Source organism: Oryx dammah, unplaced genomic scaffold, assembly GCF_014754425.2.
Source record: "Oryx dammah isolate SB20612 unplaced genomic scaffold, SCBI_Odam_1.1 HiC_scaffold_24, whole genome shotgun sequence".
In the NCBI taxonomy this organism is placed as follows: Eukaryota; Metazoa; Chordata; class Mammalia; order Artiodactyla; family Bovidae; genus Oryx; species Oryx dammah.
The window spans coordinates 13998074-14013968 of record NW_024070208.1 but is presented as its reverse complement, the minus strand read 5'-3'; the positions used below and the strand labels follow the sequence as shown (position 1 = coordinate 14013968).

The 15895-nt window shown below is 47.9% G+C and overlaps 2 protein-coding genes across 2 annotated transcripts in view; both read left to right on the top strand.

Annotated features, from left to right (window-relative positions):
- The window catches only part of ENOX1 (ecto-NOX disulfide-thiol exchanger 1), a 662416-nt gene that overhangs the window by 152350 nt on the left and 494171 nt on the right, over positions 1 to 15895 (top strand). The window lies entirely within an intron of this gene.
- On the top strand, positions 12796 to 13611 carry LOC120883189 (programmed cell death protein 5-like). The gene has a single exon (XM_040267199.1). The coding sequence runs from the start codon at positions 13087 to 13089 to the stop codon at positions 13441 to 13443; it is 357 nt and encodes a 118-aa protein (XP_040123133.1). The 5' UTR covers positions 12796 to 13086; the 3' UTR covers positions 13444 to 13611.

Below are 15895 nucleotides of genomic sequence, written 5' to 3'. Positions count from 1 at the left end.
AGCAGTTGCTCCAGAAAGAATGAAGAGGTGAGACAAAGTAGAAACCATGCCCAACTGTGGATGTGACTGGCGGTGAAAGAAAAGTCTGATGCTGTAAAGAACAATATTGCCTAGTGTTAGGTAAAAGACGACCAGGTACACCAAAAATGTCTAACGGGCTTTAATGGCGAAGCGCTCCCAGGTGGGGTTCCCCGACCGAAGGGGGCAGGTCGAGGGAATCCGCGCCCTGGGCCGGGTTGGAAGTGTGTTTATATACGCACACTGCGAGGGATGGCTGGGCTAGCGGAAGGGGGTTTGTTTATAGGTTACTGGTTCGAGGCGTCACGAGCTGATAGGTTTCTCTATGCGTTTGGGGTGGGGCGGTTCATGCAGCTGAGGCAGGGCGGCTTTAGCTGGCGGAGTGTGCTGTCATTGGTCCCCGGATCCGGGAGGTTCCCTCTGTTAGGGACTTCCCCCGCCGGCGGGGGAGAGGAGGGGGCGGCTCGTCATGGCAACCGGGGTCCGACCTTACATTCTGACCCTTTTGATAGGATAAGGGGTGCCGTTATCGTTTCTGGCTACTTCCTGCTGAACTGGGGTGTCGTTGGGGCTGGGGGTCGTGGCCGGATCCCGGTGACCTTTAGGGGGCCTCAGGATCTCTGGATGGGAGTTTGGAGTATGCAGCCACCATCAGCATCCGTCCAGTAGCCGTCTGAGTCAGGTCCCTGACCCTCTGGAGGATGATCTGAAAAACACAAGGGCCTATCGACAGGATGAGGAACAAGGTGGTGAGGGGTCCGAGAAGTGGGAGAAGCCATCCTGCCCAAGATGACTTCCACCATTCCAAAACGTCGGAACCGCCTGACTCAGCCTGTTGAAGTCTGATGCTTTCTCTCAGCTCTGGGACGTTGTTCTGAACTATCCCCGAGGCATTAATGGAAAAAACAACAGTCTTCCCTTAGGAACTGACAGGTTCCCCCTTTTCCAGCCGTTAGCAGGTCTAGGGCCCTTCGATTTGGAGAGCTACTCCTGCCAGAGAAGTTATTTGGGTCTGTAATGCCATCAGGGAGTCTGCCACCTTGTCTAGGTCTCGATTGAGGTCTGCGGAGAGCTTATAGTAAAAGTGTGTGGCTGAACCCAATCCTCCTGCCCCCAGTCCTAAGGCTGTGAATAAACCTCCTCCGAGGAGCAGGGGAGCTGCCACTAATGCCCTTCATCGGCGGTGGGTTGGTCGGACCTGGTCTTCCATTGCCTGTGGTGTCAGAATGGTCAGATAGGGCGTAAGGAAGACTGGGGTGCAAGGCTGAGTCCAGTTGGGAGGAAAACATCGTAATAAGGTGGTCTGATTACAGAGAAAGAATATCCCACGTTTTCCACATATTGGAGGGCTTGGGGATAGGGGGCCTCGTCTTGAGCCATCACAGGCCACTGTGGTTAATGAGGTGTCATTGGCCAGAACACAAGAGGCATTGGCTGGTAGATACAGTACCTCAGTGGTCAAGGGCCCCATTGGCCAGGTTACTCTTGTGGCATTTTGAGTGAGATTTTGGGCCTCTACCCATTTGTTGGGAATCGGTTGGGCGAGGAATGTTCGGGGTCTCAAGGGAAGACAGAGCCAACATGAGAGGTTTGGTGAGGTTTCAGTCAGGGTCTGATGGTGTCATTGATGCTGGTGAAAATTTGGGATGAAAAATCTAGGGGTTCGAGCGCCTGATGAACTTGGTCTAGGAGTTTGTTGGGCTCATGGTGTGGATCAGAGGCTTCAGTTGCTAGCGTTATGAGGTCTTGTTGGACCTTATGTTGGATTTATTTTCACCTCTGATCTTGGGCCCCTTTCCTGTCTGTCACTCCATAGTGAGTTTGCATGGTAAAACAGAGATCTTTGCCTCTGGCTTTATGGCAGTTAGAGGCTGAACTTGATGTGGCTGTTCCTAGGCTTTTAGCTGTCCAATACCATTTACCTCCATGAGAGCACGACTGGGCAGGTGGAGCATAACAGTCTCGGTGGACATAAGTGTAGGCTGTGAACCCAGTTTCCCAGCGGCTTCGTTCTGTGCAGCCCTGGGGGCAGGGTGTGGGTTGTCCAGCTCGTATTATCATGGCCAGGAGGAATAGTGGCAAGAACACGTTTAGCTATAATACTAGAAGGAGAGTGATAAAAGAGAAGAAGTCAAAGTGAAATTCCATAAAAAGGAGGAAGGTCCCGTGTAAGTGTAGATCAAAAATTGACTGAAAGAGTCACAGTCGGTGATCGGGGTAGCCAGCCAAAGGTCCTGTAGTAGGACCAAGATAAAGTCCTCAAGGCAGGCTAGGGTGAGAGACATATGGCCAGGTCAGGGTGCCCCAAGGGAATAGTACCCCAGGAGTAGGGAACAGATGATAAGGTAAGTAAGGGCCAGTGAAAGTCGGAATGTGGGCGGCCAGTCTTGGGGGGTGGGGTGTGACAGCCAGTCCAATGGTGAAGAGTATAGCCAAAGTTGTGATTGGCAACAGCCATAGCGGATGAGGCCAGTCAAGCATTGGACAGGGCGTGTCACTCACTGGCAGGAGGCAGGGGCGTCTTAGTAATGGTGAACTGCTGGAGCCGAGAGTCGCTAAGGTCTGACAGGAATTTGGAAGCCAGGAGGTCAGCCAGGTGGTGTGTTGAGAATATAGTGAGGGGTCGATCTAGAATTAGCTTATTTGCATCTGCGTATAGAGAAGCTGCTGCTGCCAGGGCACGTAGGCAGGGGAACCATCCCCGGGCGGTGGGGTCTAACTGTTTGGAGTTAAATGCCACTGGCAGCATTTCAGGGCCCGCAGGCTGTCTGAGGGCTCCAAAGGCTATCCCCTTTTCATCAGTATACAGGTGAAAGGGGAGATTGGGATTGGGCAGGAAGAGTGGGGAAGAGGACAGCAAAGCTGAGCGGAGGTTGTAGAAAGCCTGTGTGACCTCTGTTTTTGAAGAGAGTGGTCCAGTAGGGGTGTCTTTTGCGGCCGTGTAGAGGGGTTTAGCCAGTGAAGCATAGTTGGGGACCCAGTGCTGGAAGAATCCTGTGAACCCCAAAAGGGATAAGATTTGTCCCCCAGTGGAAGGGAGGCAGAGGTCTCGGAGAAGACTGAGTCTGTCAATAGTTAGAGCTTTAATTGTTGGGGTAATCTTTAGACCTAGGTAAGGTATAGAGGTCTGGGTGAGTTGGGCCTTTTGTTGAGATGTTTGGTATCCTTTAGAGCTAAGGAAGTTAAGAATAATAGTGGTATGTGTCTGAGAGAGAGCTTGTGAGGGGCTGCTGAGCAGAAGGTCATCCACATACTGTAAGAGGACACTAGGGGCCAGCGGGCATGTAGCCAGATCCCGGGCCAGAGCCTGGCCAAAAAAAAAAAATGGGGGCTGTCTCTGAACACTTGGGGGAGGACTGCCTGTGTTAGCTGGGAGGACTGTAAGGTTTCTGGGTTGGTCCATGTGAACGCAAAGAGGAACTGGCAGTCTGGGTGTAGGGGAATAGTGAAGAAGGCATCTTTGAGGTCTATGACAGAAAAGTGAGTCATACTGCTAGGGATGTCAGAAAGTAAGGTATAGGGATTGGGGACAATCGGATGGGCAGGGATCGTGGCTTCGTTTATCAGTCGAAGGTCCTGGACCAGTCGGTAGCCAGCAGCAGGTTTCCGTATCGGGAGAATGGGGGTATTGCAGGGCAAGGCCGTGGGGACCAGGAGGCTCTGGCCTAAGAGGCGGGCTATGATTGGCTTAAGACCGCGTAGGTGAATGTGAGAGATGGGGAATTGAGGGCGCCTTGGGAAGTGGGAAGGATCATGTAGTTTGATCAGGATCGGGGCGTGATGGGTTGCTACCAGAGGGATTTCAGTGTCGCAGATGGTAGGGTCAACAATTGGAGCCTCAGGGGAGCAGAGGAGGAGTAGGGGCAAGGTGAGAGATTGGGAAAGTGGAAGAGATAAGTGAATGGTGGCCCTAAGTTTAGCTACAATGTTTTGCCCCAGCAGGGGAGTGGGGCATGAAGGGATTATCAGAAAAGAGTGAGTGAACAAGAAGTGGTCAAGCTGACAGGGCTGTGGCCCAGTCTGCAAGGGTCGTGAAGATGTGCCATCTATACCCACCACCGAGACCTGGGAAGGATGTAGGGTGCCCCTGAAGGAGGGAAGAACCAAATAAATAGCCTCTGTATCTATCAAAAAATTGACAGACTTACCTGCCACTTGAAGCATTACCCTGGGCTTGGCTTGGGTTATGGGGGGTCTCCGAGTCTGGGCGCCGTCAATCTTGATCGAAGGAGAGAAGTTCCAAGGCGGGGTGTGGGGAGGAAATGTCCTTTTGGGGGCCCAGACCTCGGCCCGGTAAGGTCGGGGTCTGAGTCGCCTGGGGACAACCTCTCGCCCAATGTCCTGGTTGTTTGTAATGAGGGCACGGCTTTGTCGGGGGCCGGGGGTTTGGGCATTGGCAGGCCCAGTGGCCCTCATGCCCTCATCCGAAGCAGGCTCCCGGTGGTGGCTTCTGGGGACCCACCTTTTGTCAGGGTGGGGGTGTGGCTGGCCGCAGGGCTGCTACCAGTGCCTGGGTGTGTCTCTCAAGGAGGTTAGCCTGGAGTTTGGCTTTTTGCTTAAGCCTTGCCTTGCGGCTGGCTTTGGTGGTTTCTTCCCGGGCGTTGTAAACCTTAAAGGCCATTTTTACCAGGTCTCGGAGGGGGGTGTCTGAGGCCCGTCTGCGGCCTTGGAAATTTTTTCTGATATCTGAAGCTGATTGGGATATAAAACGGTTGGCTAGGGTGGTGACCCCCTCCGGAGAATCTGGGGCAATCCGGGTATGGGTGGTGAGAACCTCTGTCAGCCTGTTAAGAAAGGCTGCTGGGTTTTCATCGGGGCCCTGGGTCACTTCATCTAGTTTAAGTAGGTTTACCACTTTAAGGGAGGTGGTCTCCATTCCCTCTAATAGGCATTCTATCATGTATTGAATATTGGCCTGCCTTCTTTGTCCCTCTTGATAGTCCCAGTCTGGGTCTACGTCCGGAATAGCAGCCACTCCAGGTGGCCGAGCAGGGTCCGCTGGGTGAAGTTTTTGATGTAGTTAGAGGGGTTGGCCGAGCAGGAACCTAGCTGTTGTTAAATATGGGCAAGATGTTGGAGTAAAAAAAAGGACATGTGGACATGGGTGAGACCCTCTGGGCCGGCCACCTGGTGGAAAGGAAGCAGGGTAGCTGGCGGCAGACTGGCAGCGGTCTGCGACCTTGTGTGTGAGCTGGCTGGTGAGTCAAAAAAAAGGGGGGGCATGGAGGAAGGGGTGGATATTGAGGTGGAGCCATGGGAGCGGCGAGAGGCACAGTCACAGGAGAGTTGGGCTATGAGAACAGTGAAGGGGGAGACGATAAGGGGGAAAGGGGTGGATGGAGGGACGGAGCCAAGGACAGAGCCGCGGGAGGCACAGTCACAGGAGAGCTGGATATGGAGGGAGTGGGTGAGGGCGAGAGAGGGGAGGTGGGTGTGGGGGAGGTCGCTGAAGCCGGGCACGAAGGGAGGGGTGGATATAGAGGCGGCTTTGTTACAGGAGGGCTGGGCTGTGAGGGCGGTGGAGGAGGGGCAGGCATGGGAGAAATTGGCAAGGGCAATAGTTAGAAGAACTTTAGAAGGGGAACAGTGGGTATACAGGGTGGGGCGGGAGCGCAACAGCCAGAAAGCCCGTATGTAGGGTACCTCAGACCATTTTCCCCTCTTCTGGCAGTAATTAACTAAGTCACAGAGGATGTTTAAATCAAAAGTTCCGGTTGGCGGCCATTGTGAGCCGTTATCTAAAGAATATTGGGGCCATGCCTCAGAACAAGGAAGGTTAAGCGTTTGGAACGAATTTCTCCGGAGATATGTAGAGTTCTGAGGTTGGCAAATAAACATTTTAGTGGTGTAGACCAGCGCCGGTCGGGCTTGGAGGGAGCTGCCCCCATGGTGACTATGAAACGAAGGTCCTGGACCAGTCGTTAACGGGGCTGGGAGTAGTCCGGTCAGGCGTCCCCGAACGGGCCGTCAACCCAGCGAGGATTGGGCCACTCAGCCAAGATGGACGTCTCCAAATTGGCAGGTGGCGAGGAAGCAAGCCTGGCTTGCGGAGGAGGGGTCCGGCCGCGGCCGCGATTTACCGGAACCTGGACACCCTAGGTAATAATCGCCATGGAAGCAAAAACCCCCAGAGCCCGACCGATGGAACTTACCCCGTATCCTGCCAGATGGTTGAATGGTCCCGGAGGGTTGACGGGGTGACCTGGTCTGGCGCGGGCCAGACCCGAGGGGGCCACAAATCCCGCTCTCCGTGGGATGGGCCCTCGCCTCGGGCCCCACGTTGGGCACCAAATGTTAGGTAAAAGACGACCAGGTACACCAAAAAATGTCTAACGGGCTTTAATGGCGAAGCGCTCCCGGGCGGGGTTCCCGGACCGAAGAGGCAGGTCGAGGGAATCCGCGCCGAACCGCGTTGGGAGTTTGTTTATATATGCACGTCGCGAGGGATGGCTGGGCTAGCAGAAGGGGGTTTGTTTATAGGTTACTGGTTCGAGGCGTCACGAGCTGATAGGTTTCTCTATGCGGCTGGGGCGGGGCGGCTTATGCAGCTGGGGCAGGGCGGCTTATGCAGCTGGGGCAGGGCAGCTTTAGCTGGCGGAGTGTGCTGTCATTGGTCCCGGGATCCGGGAGGCTCCCTCTGTTAGGGACTTCCCCCGTCGGCAGGGGGAGAGGAAGGGGCAGCTCATCATGGCAACCAGGGTCCGACCTTACACCTAGGAACCTGGAATTTTAGGTCCATGAATCAAGGTAAATTGGAAGTGGTCGAATAGGGGATGGCAATAGTGAACATCAACATTTTAGAAACCAGTGAACTAAAATAGCCGGGAATGGGCAAACTTAATTCAGATGATCACTGTATCTACTACTGTGGGCAAGAATCCCTTGGAAGAAATGGAGTAGCCCTCACAGTCAACAAGAGTCTGAAATGCAGTACTTGGATGCAATCTCAAAAATGACAGAATGATCTCTGTTCGTTTCCTGGGCAAACCATTCAATAATAGAGTAATCCAAGTCTATACCCCAACCAGTAATGTTGAAGAAGCTGAAGCTGAACAGCTCTATGAAGACTTACAAGACCTTCTAGAATTAACACCCCCAAAAGGTGTCCTTTTCATTATAGGGGACTGGAATGCAAAATGATAGCATAAACCAGTTGGGGGTGGGGGAGAAAGAAGGCCCCAGATCCCAGAGACAGGACAACAGAAGAGCCAGACATGGATAGGGACAAGTGACCCACCGATCTCAACAGGAGTAAGCTGAGGGCTACAGGAAAGACCTCTTGAAGATGATGACATTGATAAAACGCCTGATGTGTTTATATTGTAAAGAAGTTTACAGAACCGGAGGAGGCTTTGGGGATAACCTCATGGTAAATATATAAGGAAAGTAACCCGAATGAAACAGAGATTAACTCCAGGAAGGAGAAAAAAAGTAATGCCAAAAAGGAAATGTAATCATTGAATAGCATTAATAATACCTGTGTGCTTGGTGTGTTTCGTCGTGTCTGCCTCTCTGCGACCCCATGGACTGTCCAGGCTCATCTGTCCATGGGGCTTCCCAGCAAGAATGCTGGAGTGGGTTGCCATTGGCTCCTCCGGGAGATCTTCCCGACCCAGGGAATGAACCCGCATCTCCTTTGGCTCCTGCATTTGCAGCTGGATTCTTTACCACTGAGCCACCTGGGAAGCCCTTGAAAAGTACCTGACTCGGATATTAATGGTGTCTGTAGTTACAATGCTATAAGAATGGGTATTTAACATAATCAAACTTGCGCTAGAAATCTGACAAGACAGGAACATGGGACAAGTATATGTGGATGAAACAAAGAAACCCTCATCTTCCTCTTTGAGAGGTCAGTAGATAAGACCTAAAATTGAAAATCCCAGAGGTGCTAACATAAGGACATTATTTAAATCAGCCCTCAATTCCACCTCATGGTGGTGCACATAGTTGAGGACATCCATTTGGGACTATTGCATAGATAAGAAACTTACAAAGAAAATGTTCTCAAATTTCTAATAAGAAACTTGAATTTGTTTTCATGAATGCAACTTTGTTTCATATTGCTTATTTGCTTGAAATAGTCTCATAGAATTTTTGATCAAGATGTCAGTGATTCTCCTCCTGGAATTCATGTTCGTCAGAGATACTATACAGGTAGCAATTAAGAAATATTTGAGCTGTTTCCACACTATTCCAAATTTTACAACAATATTTTTGAAAGTTTGTATTTAAAAAATTCAGTTGCTTTAATACTTCTCTTTGCTCTATACATGCAATACTCTGATACTGCCCATTGTAATATTTTTTTGTCTATGAAGTAATTAAAAATAATGGTGGGGCCCTAATTTGTAAAATGCATGTTCATTGTCAGAGCAGTCACCCCATAGATTGCTTGGATGCCAAGGAAAGGGTGCATTAGCCCCCAGCAGAAAGAAGTTTCTGAGATCCATAAAGAGAGAATTTGGGGAGCTGATACCTGTAGCTTTGCCCAGCAATTCTCTCTCCCCAACTTCCTAGAGCCACACCTCCGTCCAGATGTTCCTTGCACATCTGAAATGCAAACACCTGCCTCCAGCCGCATTGGCCACTTCTCCAGAAGGGCAGTGGTGCCTTGTACAGCAGCATGTTGACGTGGGTGTCATGGCCCAGTGGAGTCAGGACCTCACAGCAGATCTGGAACCAGTTCACAGCACAGCAGTGTGCTGAGACCTACCACCTGGAATGCACTGACTTCTGCACGTGGAAGCAGAGGCCCGCATAAGGACTGCAAGAGTCGCAGGCAGTTAACCCATGGGCCTATCCCTACTTAACTGGTGAGACTGCGTCATGAACAAATTAGTATAAATACAAGCTGATTCTTAAGGAATATCTCACATGTGTTCACATTAGATCTTCCAGACCTTTTACCTCATCCAGGGATTGGAAGGAGCTGCTTTGACTCCATTTCCATGAGGTGAGGCAAGCAAATGTAGCTGATTGCAGAATACGGCTCACTTCTTAAATTCAGAGGTTCTTTAGTTTCTGCATTATCCACATGCAGTATTTTCCATTTTGTCTCAAGTATTGGGCTTCCCTGATGGCTCAGATGGTAAAGAATCTGCCGGCAATGCGGGAGACCTAGGTTCGATCTCTGGGTTGGGAAGGTCCCCTGGAGGAGGGCAGAGCAACCCTCTCAAGTATTCTTGCTGGAGAATCCCCATGGACAGAGGAGCCTGGCGGGCGACAGTACATGGGGTCACAAGAGTTGGACTCTTCAGTTTGTGGATTATCCACATGCTGTATTTTCCACTTTGTTTCAGGTATTAAAGAACAGAACATCTGAAGATAATAAGCAGCACCTTTGACTAAAAGAAAGAAAAGTTGAAATGAATGGGGAATAAAGCTTGTGTTGTTTCGCATCTCCAATTGTTAATGTGGTCCTAGAGAAGTTAGTAATAATGTTTCAGAAGAGGTAGGAAATGGATAGCACTCTTTCATTAAATTAGCTGGAAAAGAATAAAGGCACTTCAGTATACAGAGGAGTGACTGCTCACTCTCCTTCTACATAAGGGAAGGAGAATGTGGTCCATTTGGCGCCCTCCATATTCAAGGCTAAAATTGGAAACAATGACACTTTAATTCACTGCTGAGTTAATGGGCCTGCTGATTTGTCTTCATTTTTCAGGACTCTAAAATGTCCTTAAAACCCTCTCAAGGGTTTTATACATTTAACCCGAGGTCTCTGTGCTTCATTTTCCCTTTTGTTCTTGAAACACTCTCATTGCCTCTCTCTGTTTCATCTTCTGAGAGGTTTGGAATAATGCATAATATGTATTGAATGATTTGGATGGGGTTTGTGACATGTCTTGCTGATGTTAAGCCACTCAAAATCCTAGGGAATAGTCCCAGCTTGCATTAGCAGTAGATTAATGCAGGTGAACTTCAGAGTCTTAATTTTAAAGAATTTACATTTTTACCAGTGATGATTGAAAACCATTGGCATTCTTTCTGCCCAAATTACTGATTACAATTGCAAATTCTTGCAAAAAGTGCTAGAATGACTTCTCACTGTTCCATAAGGCACAGAGTATTATTTTACCCATTTAATGGCTATTAAATATTTAAAAAACAATTTACCAAAAATACATCCATAACTGTAGGTAACGTGCATAAATCACAATGGGAAATGCATTCTGGTATGCATGCCTAATAACACTTGTGTAGACCAGTTTCCCTGTCTAAGAGAATTTGCTGAGAGGAAAGGTTAAATTTGAGGGAGGTTTTTCATTTGTGATTTTATTAGGAGATTGAAACAAACAGGCATGCTTTCAGATGAGATCAAGAGCGTTATTACTTAGGTGGTTACTGACTTTTTGCTCCAGGATTTCCTGGATGTGACCTGTGAGTCCCAGCTTCAATATCTGGATCAGGAATGGTGGATAACCATGTTGAGTTAGTTATTTGGGATATGGGATCCAGGAAGTCCATCAGCTCTTGAATGTTGCCTGTGAAAAATGAGCAGGAGTTAGTTTTATAAAGTTAAGGGACTTGTGTTCCAAGCAAAGATTCAAAAGAAGATTCTAAAAAGAGGGCAAGTAAAGAACCTGCCTGCCAGGGCAAGACACATGAAAGATATGGGTTTGATCCCTGGTCGGGAAGATCTCCTGGAGAAGAGAATGGCTTCCCACTCTAGTGTTCTTGCCTGGAGAATTCCATGGACAGTCCATCGGGTCACAAAAGGTCGGACACGGCTGAAGGGACTGGGCACGCGTGCACGCAGGAGAGAGCCGGGTTAGCACCACCATCTGGAGAGCAGAGAAGGGACTGGGCAGGGCTGGGACCAGGGAGTGGGGGCAGGGGCAGGGCGTGGGGCGGGGTCAGGGCACGGGGGCGGGGCTAGTAGGAGAAAAGCAGGGAGTCACCTGGTGGACCTGAGATCTGGGACGGACATTTAATTTTCTGAAGAAACATTTGGAACTCTTGGCAACAAGTGACATGACCACAATGACATTTAGGGGAGGTGATGCTTGCCTTGTGGGCTATACAGAAACTCGAAAGAAGAGGAAAGAGGCAGGCACTTGGTGGGAAGGGCTGCAGAGAAGAAGGGAGAAAGAGAAGAGGTTTTCCTCGGCTGCCTTGGAGAACTCCTCCCATCCCTACAGGTCCAAAAAAAAAAAAAAAGGTGTCGGGGTTATCCAAAAGATTTGCATCAAATGTCCAGATGCCTTCCAGAATAGGTCAGTTCTCTTCCCAGCTTACAAGTCATGGAACGTGGCAAAGGATCAGTTTGCAAAAGATAGAAATTTGTTAAATTGATTGATTGTCCTTTGGACATGGTAGGACCCTTCCCCTCATTCTTCCTGCCTCCAGGAGCTCCTACAGTTGGCAATAAATAAAAGGATGTGAGAAGAGTTATCGGTCCAGGAAAGGAAACACAGGCCTGGGTTGGGCTGTACACACACAGTAATTGGATCCGGGTGTGGTGATAAGCATTCCATGTTGCAAAGAGGAGACAGTAAGAGCTGAAGCTGGAGTGCACACACAGTAAGCTGCTTTGGTGAGGCCAAGGGAGAAAGGAGACAGAGAAGGAGCGATCAGAGTGGCATTAAACCCGTGAAATTGTTTGATCTGAACTTGACATGGATATTTGCTTTATTAGAGCTGATGGTATGATCTTTGCTTTTAGGTCATAAATGTGGCGGGGTGGGGGACAATCTTATTCCCCAAGACTTAGCATCTACAAAGAATTCACAATATAAATACAAACAAGGTGAGCTCCAAACCAGTATTGCTAACCAGATGTTCAGCCACCCAAGAGATTTTCATGAGCCCTCTTTACAAATACAGTTCCCCCTTATTCTTCTTAGAGTCAGCTTATTGGAGTGAAAAGTCTTTAAATGAGTATCAGGAAGGCAATTTTCAAGATAGGTTTGCATTCTGAAGTGGTGGAGCTTTTTGAACAAAAGGAACAAAAGTGTCAAAAGGTACAGACTTCTAGTTATAAAATAAGTAAGTAATTGGCATGTACTGTAGAGCATGATGACTATAATACTGTATTATACATTCAGACCTTGCTGAGAGACTAGATCTTAAAACTTCTCATCCCAAGAAAAAAGTTTGTAGTTATGGGTGGTAATTGACAACAACCTGACTTCTTATGGCAATTGTTCTGCAGTATATACATATATTGATCATTATGTTGTACTTGTGAAATTGATGTAATGTTATATGTCTCAAAATAAAAAAAATTAATAAAAGAATACATTAATTTTTACATTGTAATCAAAATGAAGCAGCATTCACCCAGCCTCCAGGATGGATTATAATACTGGACACTTTGTTCTAAATGGGAAATCCTTTTGAATCCCATATCACTCAGGGTTTTCCAGAGAAATAGAATCAATAGATATCGTGCATATATATGTGTGTGTGTGCGTATATGTGTGTGTGTATATGTGTGTGTATATATATGTGTGTATATGTGTATGTGTGTATGTATACACATGTATATGTGTATGTGTGTGTATAATATATGTGTGTATGTGTGTGTATATGTGTATGTATGTGTGTGTGTGTATGTGTGTGTATAGGTGAAGGTGAAGTTGCTCAGTCGTGTCTGACTCTTTGCGACCCCGTGGACTATAGCCTACCAGGCTCCTCTGTCCATGGGATTCTCCGGGCAAGAGTACTGGAGTGGGTTGCCATTTCCTTCTCCAGAGGATCTTCCCAACCCAGGGATTGAACCCAGATCTCCCACATTGGAGGCAGACGCTTTAACCTCTGAGCCACCAGGGAAGCCATGTGTGTATATATGTGTGCATATGTATGTGTGTGTGTATGTGTGCATGTGTGTGTATATGTGTGTGTGTGTGTATATGTGGTTTGTTTAAGTAATTGTTTCACACAGTTGCGTGAAGCAGGCAAGTCTGACACTCACTGGGCTGGCCAGCCCAGTGATGTTGTTGTTGTAGCCTTAAATTGATGTTGTTGTTGTAGCCTTAAATCTGGAATCTTTAGGGCAAGTCAGCAGGTTAAAAACATAGGCCAGAAGCATGTTCGCTGCTGCTCGCCCGGGACAGCCGCAGCATGGCGGAGCAGGAGCTCAAGGCGCTGAGGAAGCAGAGGCTGGCCAGGCTGCAGGCGAAGTATGGGGATCCTGGCACTGCAGCACAACAGGAAGCAAAGCACAGGGAAGCAGAAATGAGAAATAGTATCTTAGCCCAAGTTCTGGATCAGTCAGCCCGGGCCTGGTTAAGTAACTTAGCACTTGTAAAGCCTGAGAAAACTAAAGCAGTAGAGAATTACCTTACACAGATGGCACGGTATGGACAGCTAAGTGGGAAGGTATCAGAACAAGGTTTAATAGAAATCCTTGAACAAGTAAGCCAGCAACAGAAAAGAAACGACAGTTACATTCAACAGAAGAAAAGTAATGGACTCTGATGAAGATGACGATTATTGAATTAGTCTAGAGACTGGAACTTAACGAAGTTCCAGTGTTATCTAGCACAGATAATACTTGGCAGAAGTTAAGATCTGGTGGTGTGTTTACTTTGTTTATTGTCTATATACCTTTTAAAAATAAACTTGTTATGCAAAATAGAAAAAAAATAAAAACATAGGCCAGATTTCTACAGTTTTTAGGCAGAATTCCCTTTTCTCCTGGAAACTCAGTTTTTGCTCTTAAGACCTTTAGCTTATCGTATGAGGCCCACTCAGACTGTCCAGGGTGATCTCTTTCACTTAAAGTTAACAGATGGATAATGTCAGTCACATCTACAGAAATACCTTTTCAGCCACATCTAGACTATTGTTGGACCAAATAACTGGGCACCACAGCTGACCAAGCTGACATGTAAAATTTTACCATCACAAATCTCTGATTTTTCCTTTAGTGGAAGAGCGGAGTCAGCTGTTTTCTGCCCCATTTCCTCAGTGTTTAAATCTTTACAATGAAGAAAGGTTCTCTTAGTGATTCAAAGGTGGCAGTTTTAGTGGAACATTTTTTTCCTGTCAAATTATTTAAAAAAAAAAACAAACTTTGAAAAGCTGAGCAGTATCAATACCCTACCACTGTCTCACATGATGCCAAATGGTCTTGTGAGCTCTACCTGGTTAGTGGGGTGGGCATAACTGATAAAAGTTATATTCTTCCTGAACTCTGCACTGAGGCTGCTCCCCTGAGTGCAATAATCTCATGGGATGTGGCGAGTTAATTTTTTTTCTGGGAAGAATGTCAGTGTTAGAATTTACTGTCTTTTGCACATATAAATTTGAAGCTTTAATGTTACACTCTTCTGGTTATTTGCATTTAATATGCATGCAAATTCACAATGTATACTATGTACCAAGCACGTAATTTATAAATCGGTACTTTCCCTGGTTGTTAGCAATTTTGGTCGCTTTAAAAATTAATACTTTGAAGAAATATATGATTTCAAATTTATATGTAGTATCTTTAGTTTCCAGAGGAAAATATGAAGTACATTCTCTGCTGGGAAAGGTAGATCTCTGCTGTAACATTCTCGGTGTTTAAAGAAGTTCTGCGTACTGCTAAAGGTTAGAAAGCTTTTCTTTTTCTTTCCTATGATTGGCTTCGGGTTAGTTGTTGCAGACATTTGTTTCCACTAACGATGCTGAAAAATATGTGTTTCTGGATCGTGATTGATTGTAACCTGCAGAATCTTGGTACAGTCAGGGGCGAGTTATTTCTGGTGATAAACACACCTCACGCAACAAGAGTAGCACATGGTACGCGTAAGGGGAGAAGATCAGGTCTGCAAGGCATAACCCAGAGCAGATGGACTCCAGAGAGAGTCTGGGGCCTCTCTGGCTGTTATTTAGGCTCGTTGTCTTGGCAACCAAAACACAGCCATCAGTCTGCCCTGGGCCGGGCACTTCCACCGGCCCTGACTACCTGACCTTTCCTCCTCCCCGTTCCGATCTGTCACTGGTACTCTCCCTGGCCGCTTACAGGCAGTTTAGGGTTTCCATTTTCCTCCTGGTGCAGCTCCAGGCACCACCTGTGTCTCTTCCTTCTCCTCTGGATGGCTGAAACCTCATCACTGACCCCCAACTTCTCAGCTGTGTTCCTCTTCTATCAGCCCAAACAAGGCCTCCCAAACCTTCCCGCTACTGAGGAAAGTGCTCTTTCTGTGTAGACCTCCCAGCATTACGGCATCTTCTGTGGGGAACAGGCCTCCATCTCAGCTCCAGCAGTCAGCTCTGGTGTCTTAGTTAGGCTAAATTTTTTTTTTCAACCCTTCTTTCTGATCATCTTCATGGCTGTTAGTTACCCTCCTCCTACAGCTTACCAGCTCTCGGGATGGCTTCACCCTCTCCGTCTCTAAATTGTCTCCAGTCCTCTCAAAGTCAGCCCTCCTTAAGTGACAATGAGCAAAGGCTTTCCGGCTGACCAGTTGGTAACGGCACCACCGTCACCATCATCAGTGCTGTGAATATTATCACCGGCTTCCATGTCAGCTTAGTACCAGTTGCTTAGAAGATGGACTGAATTCATTGGGTCTGTGGACGTTGACTCGCAGCCCAAGTCACAACCTCTGCGTGGTGTTGTGCAGCTTGTCAAGGACAAGAGTCAGGATGAGAACCCACCAACACGGGTGTCCTTGGGCACAGCTGGATCTGCCAGGGTCAGAGGGGACTTCCATCCCCCATTCATGCCCTGAGAAAGGCACCTTCAGGTGACCGATCTATGCTGAGACACAGAGATGAAGGGGCCCTGTTTCTGGCTCCTTTGTGGGCTAAGGGGACTCACTCACTGATCTGTAGCTGAGCACCCTCTACACATGGGAATGCCTTGGCTTATGGCATGTGTGTGAAAATCAAGAAGAATCCAAGTGAAGTTATCTATTAAGAAGGGGAGATGTTCAATGGA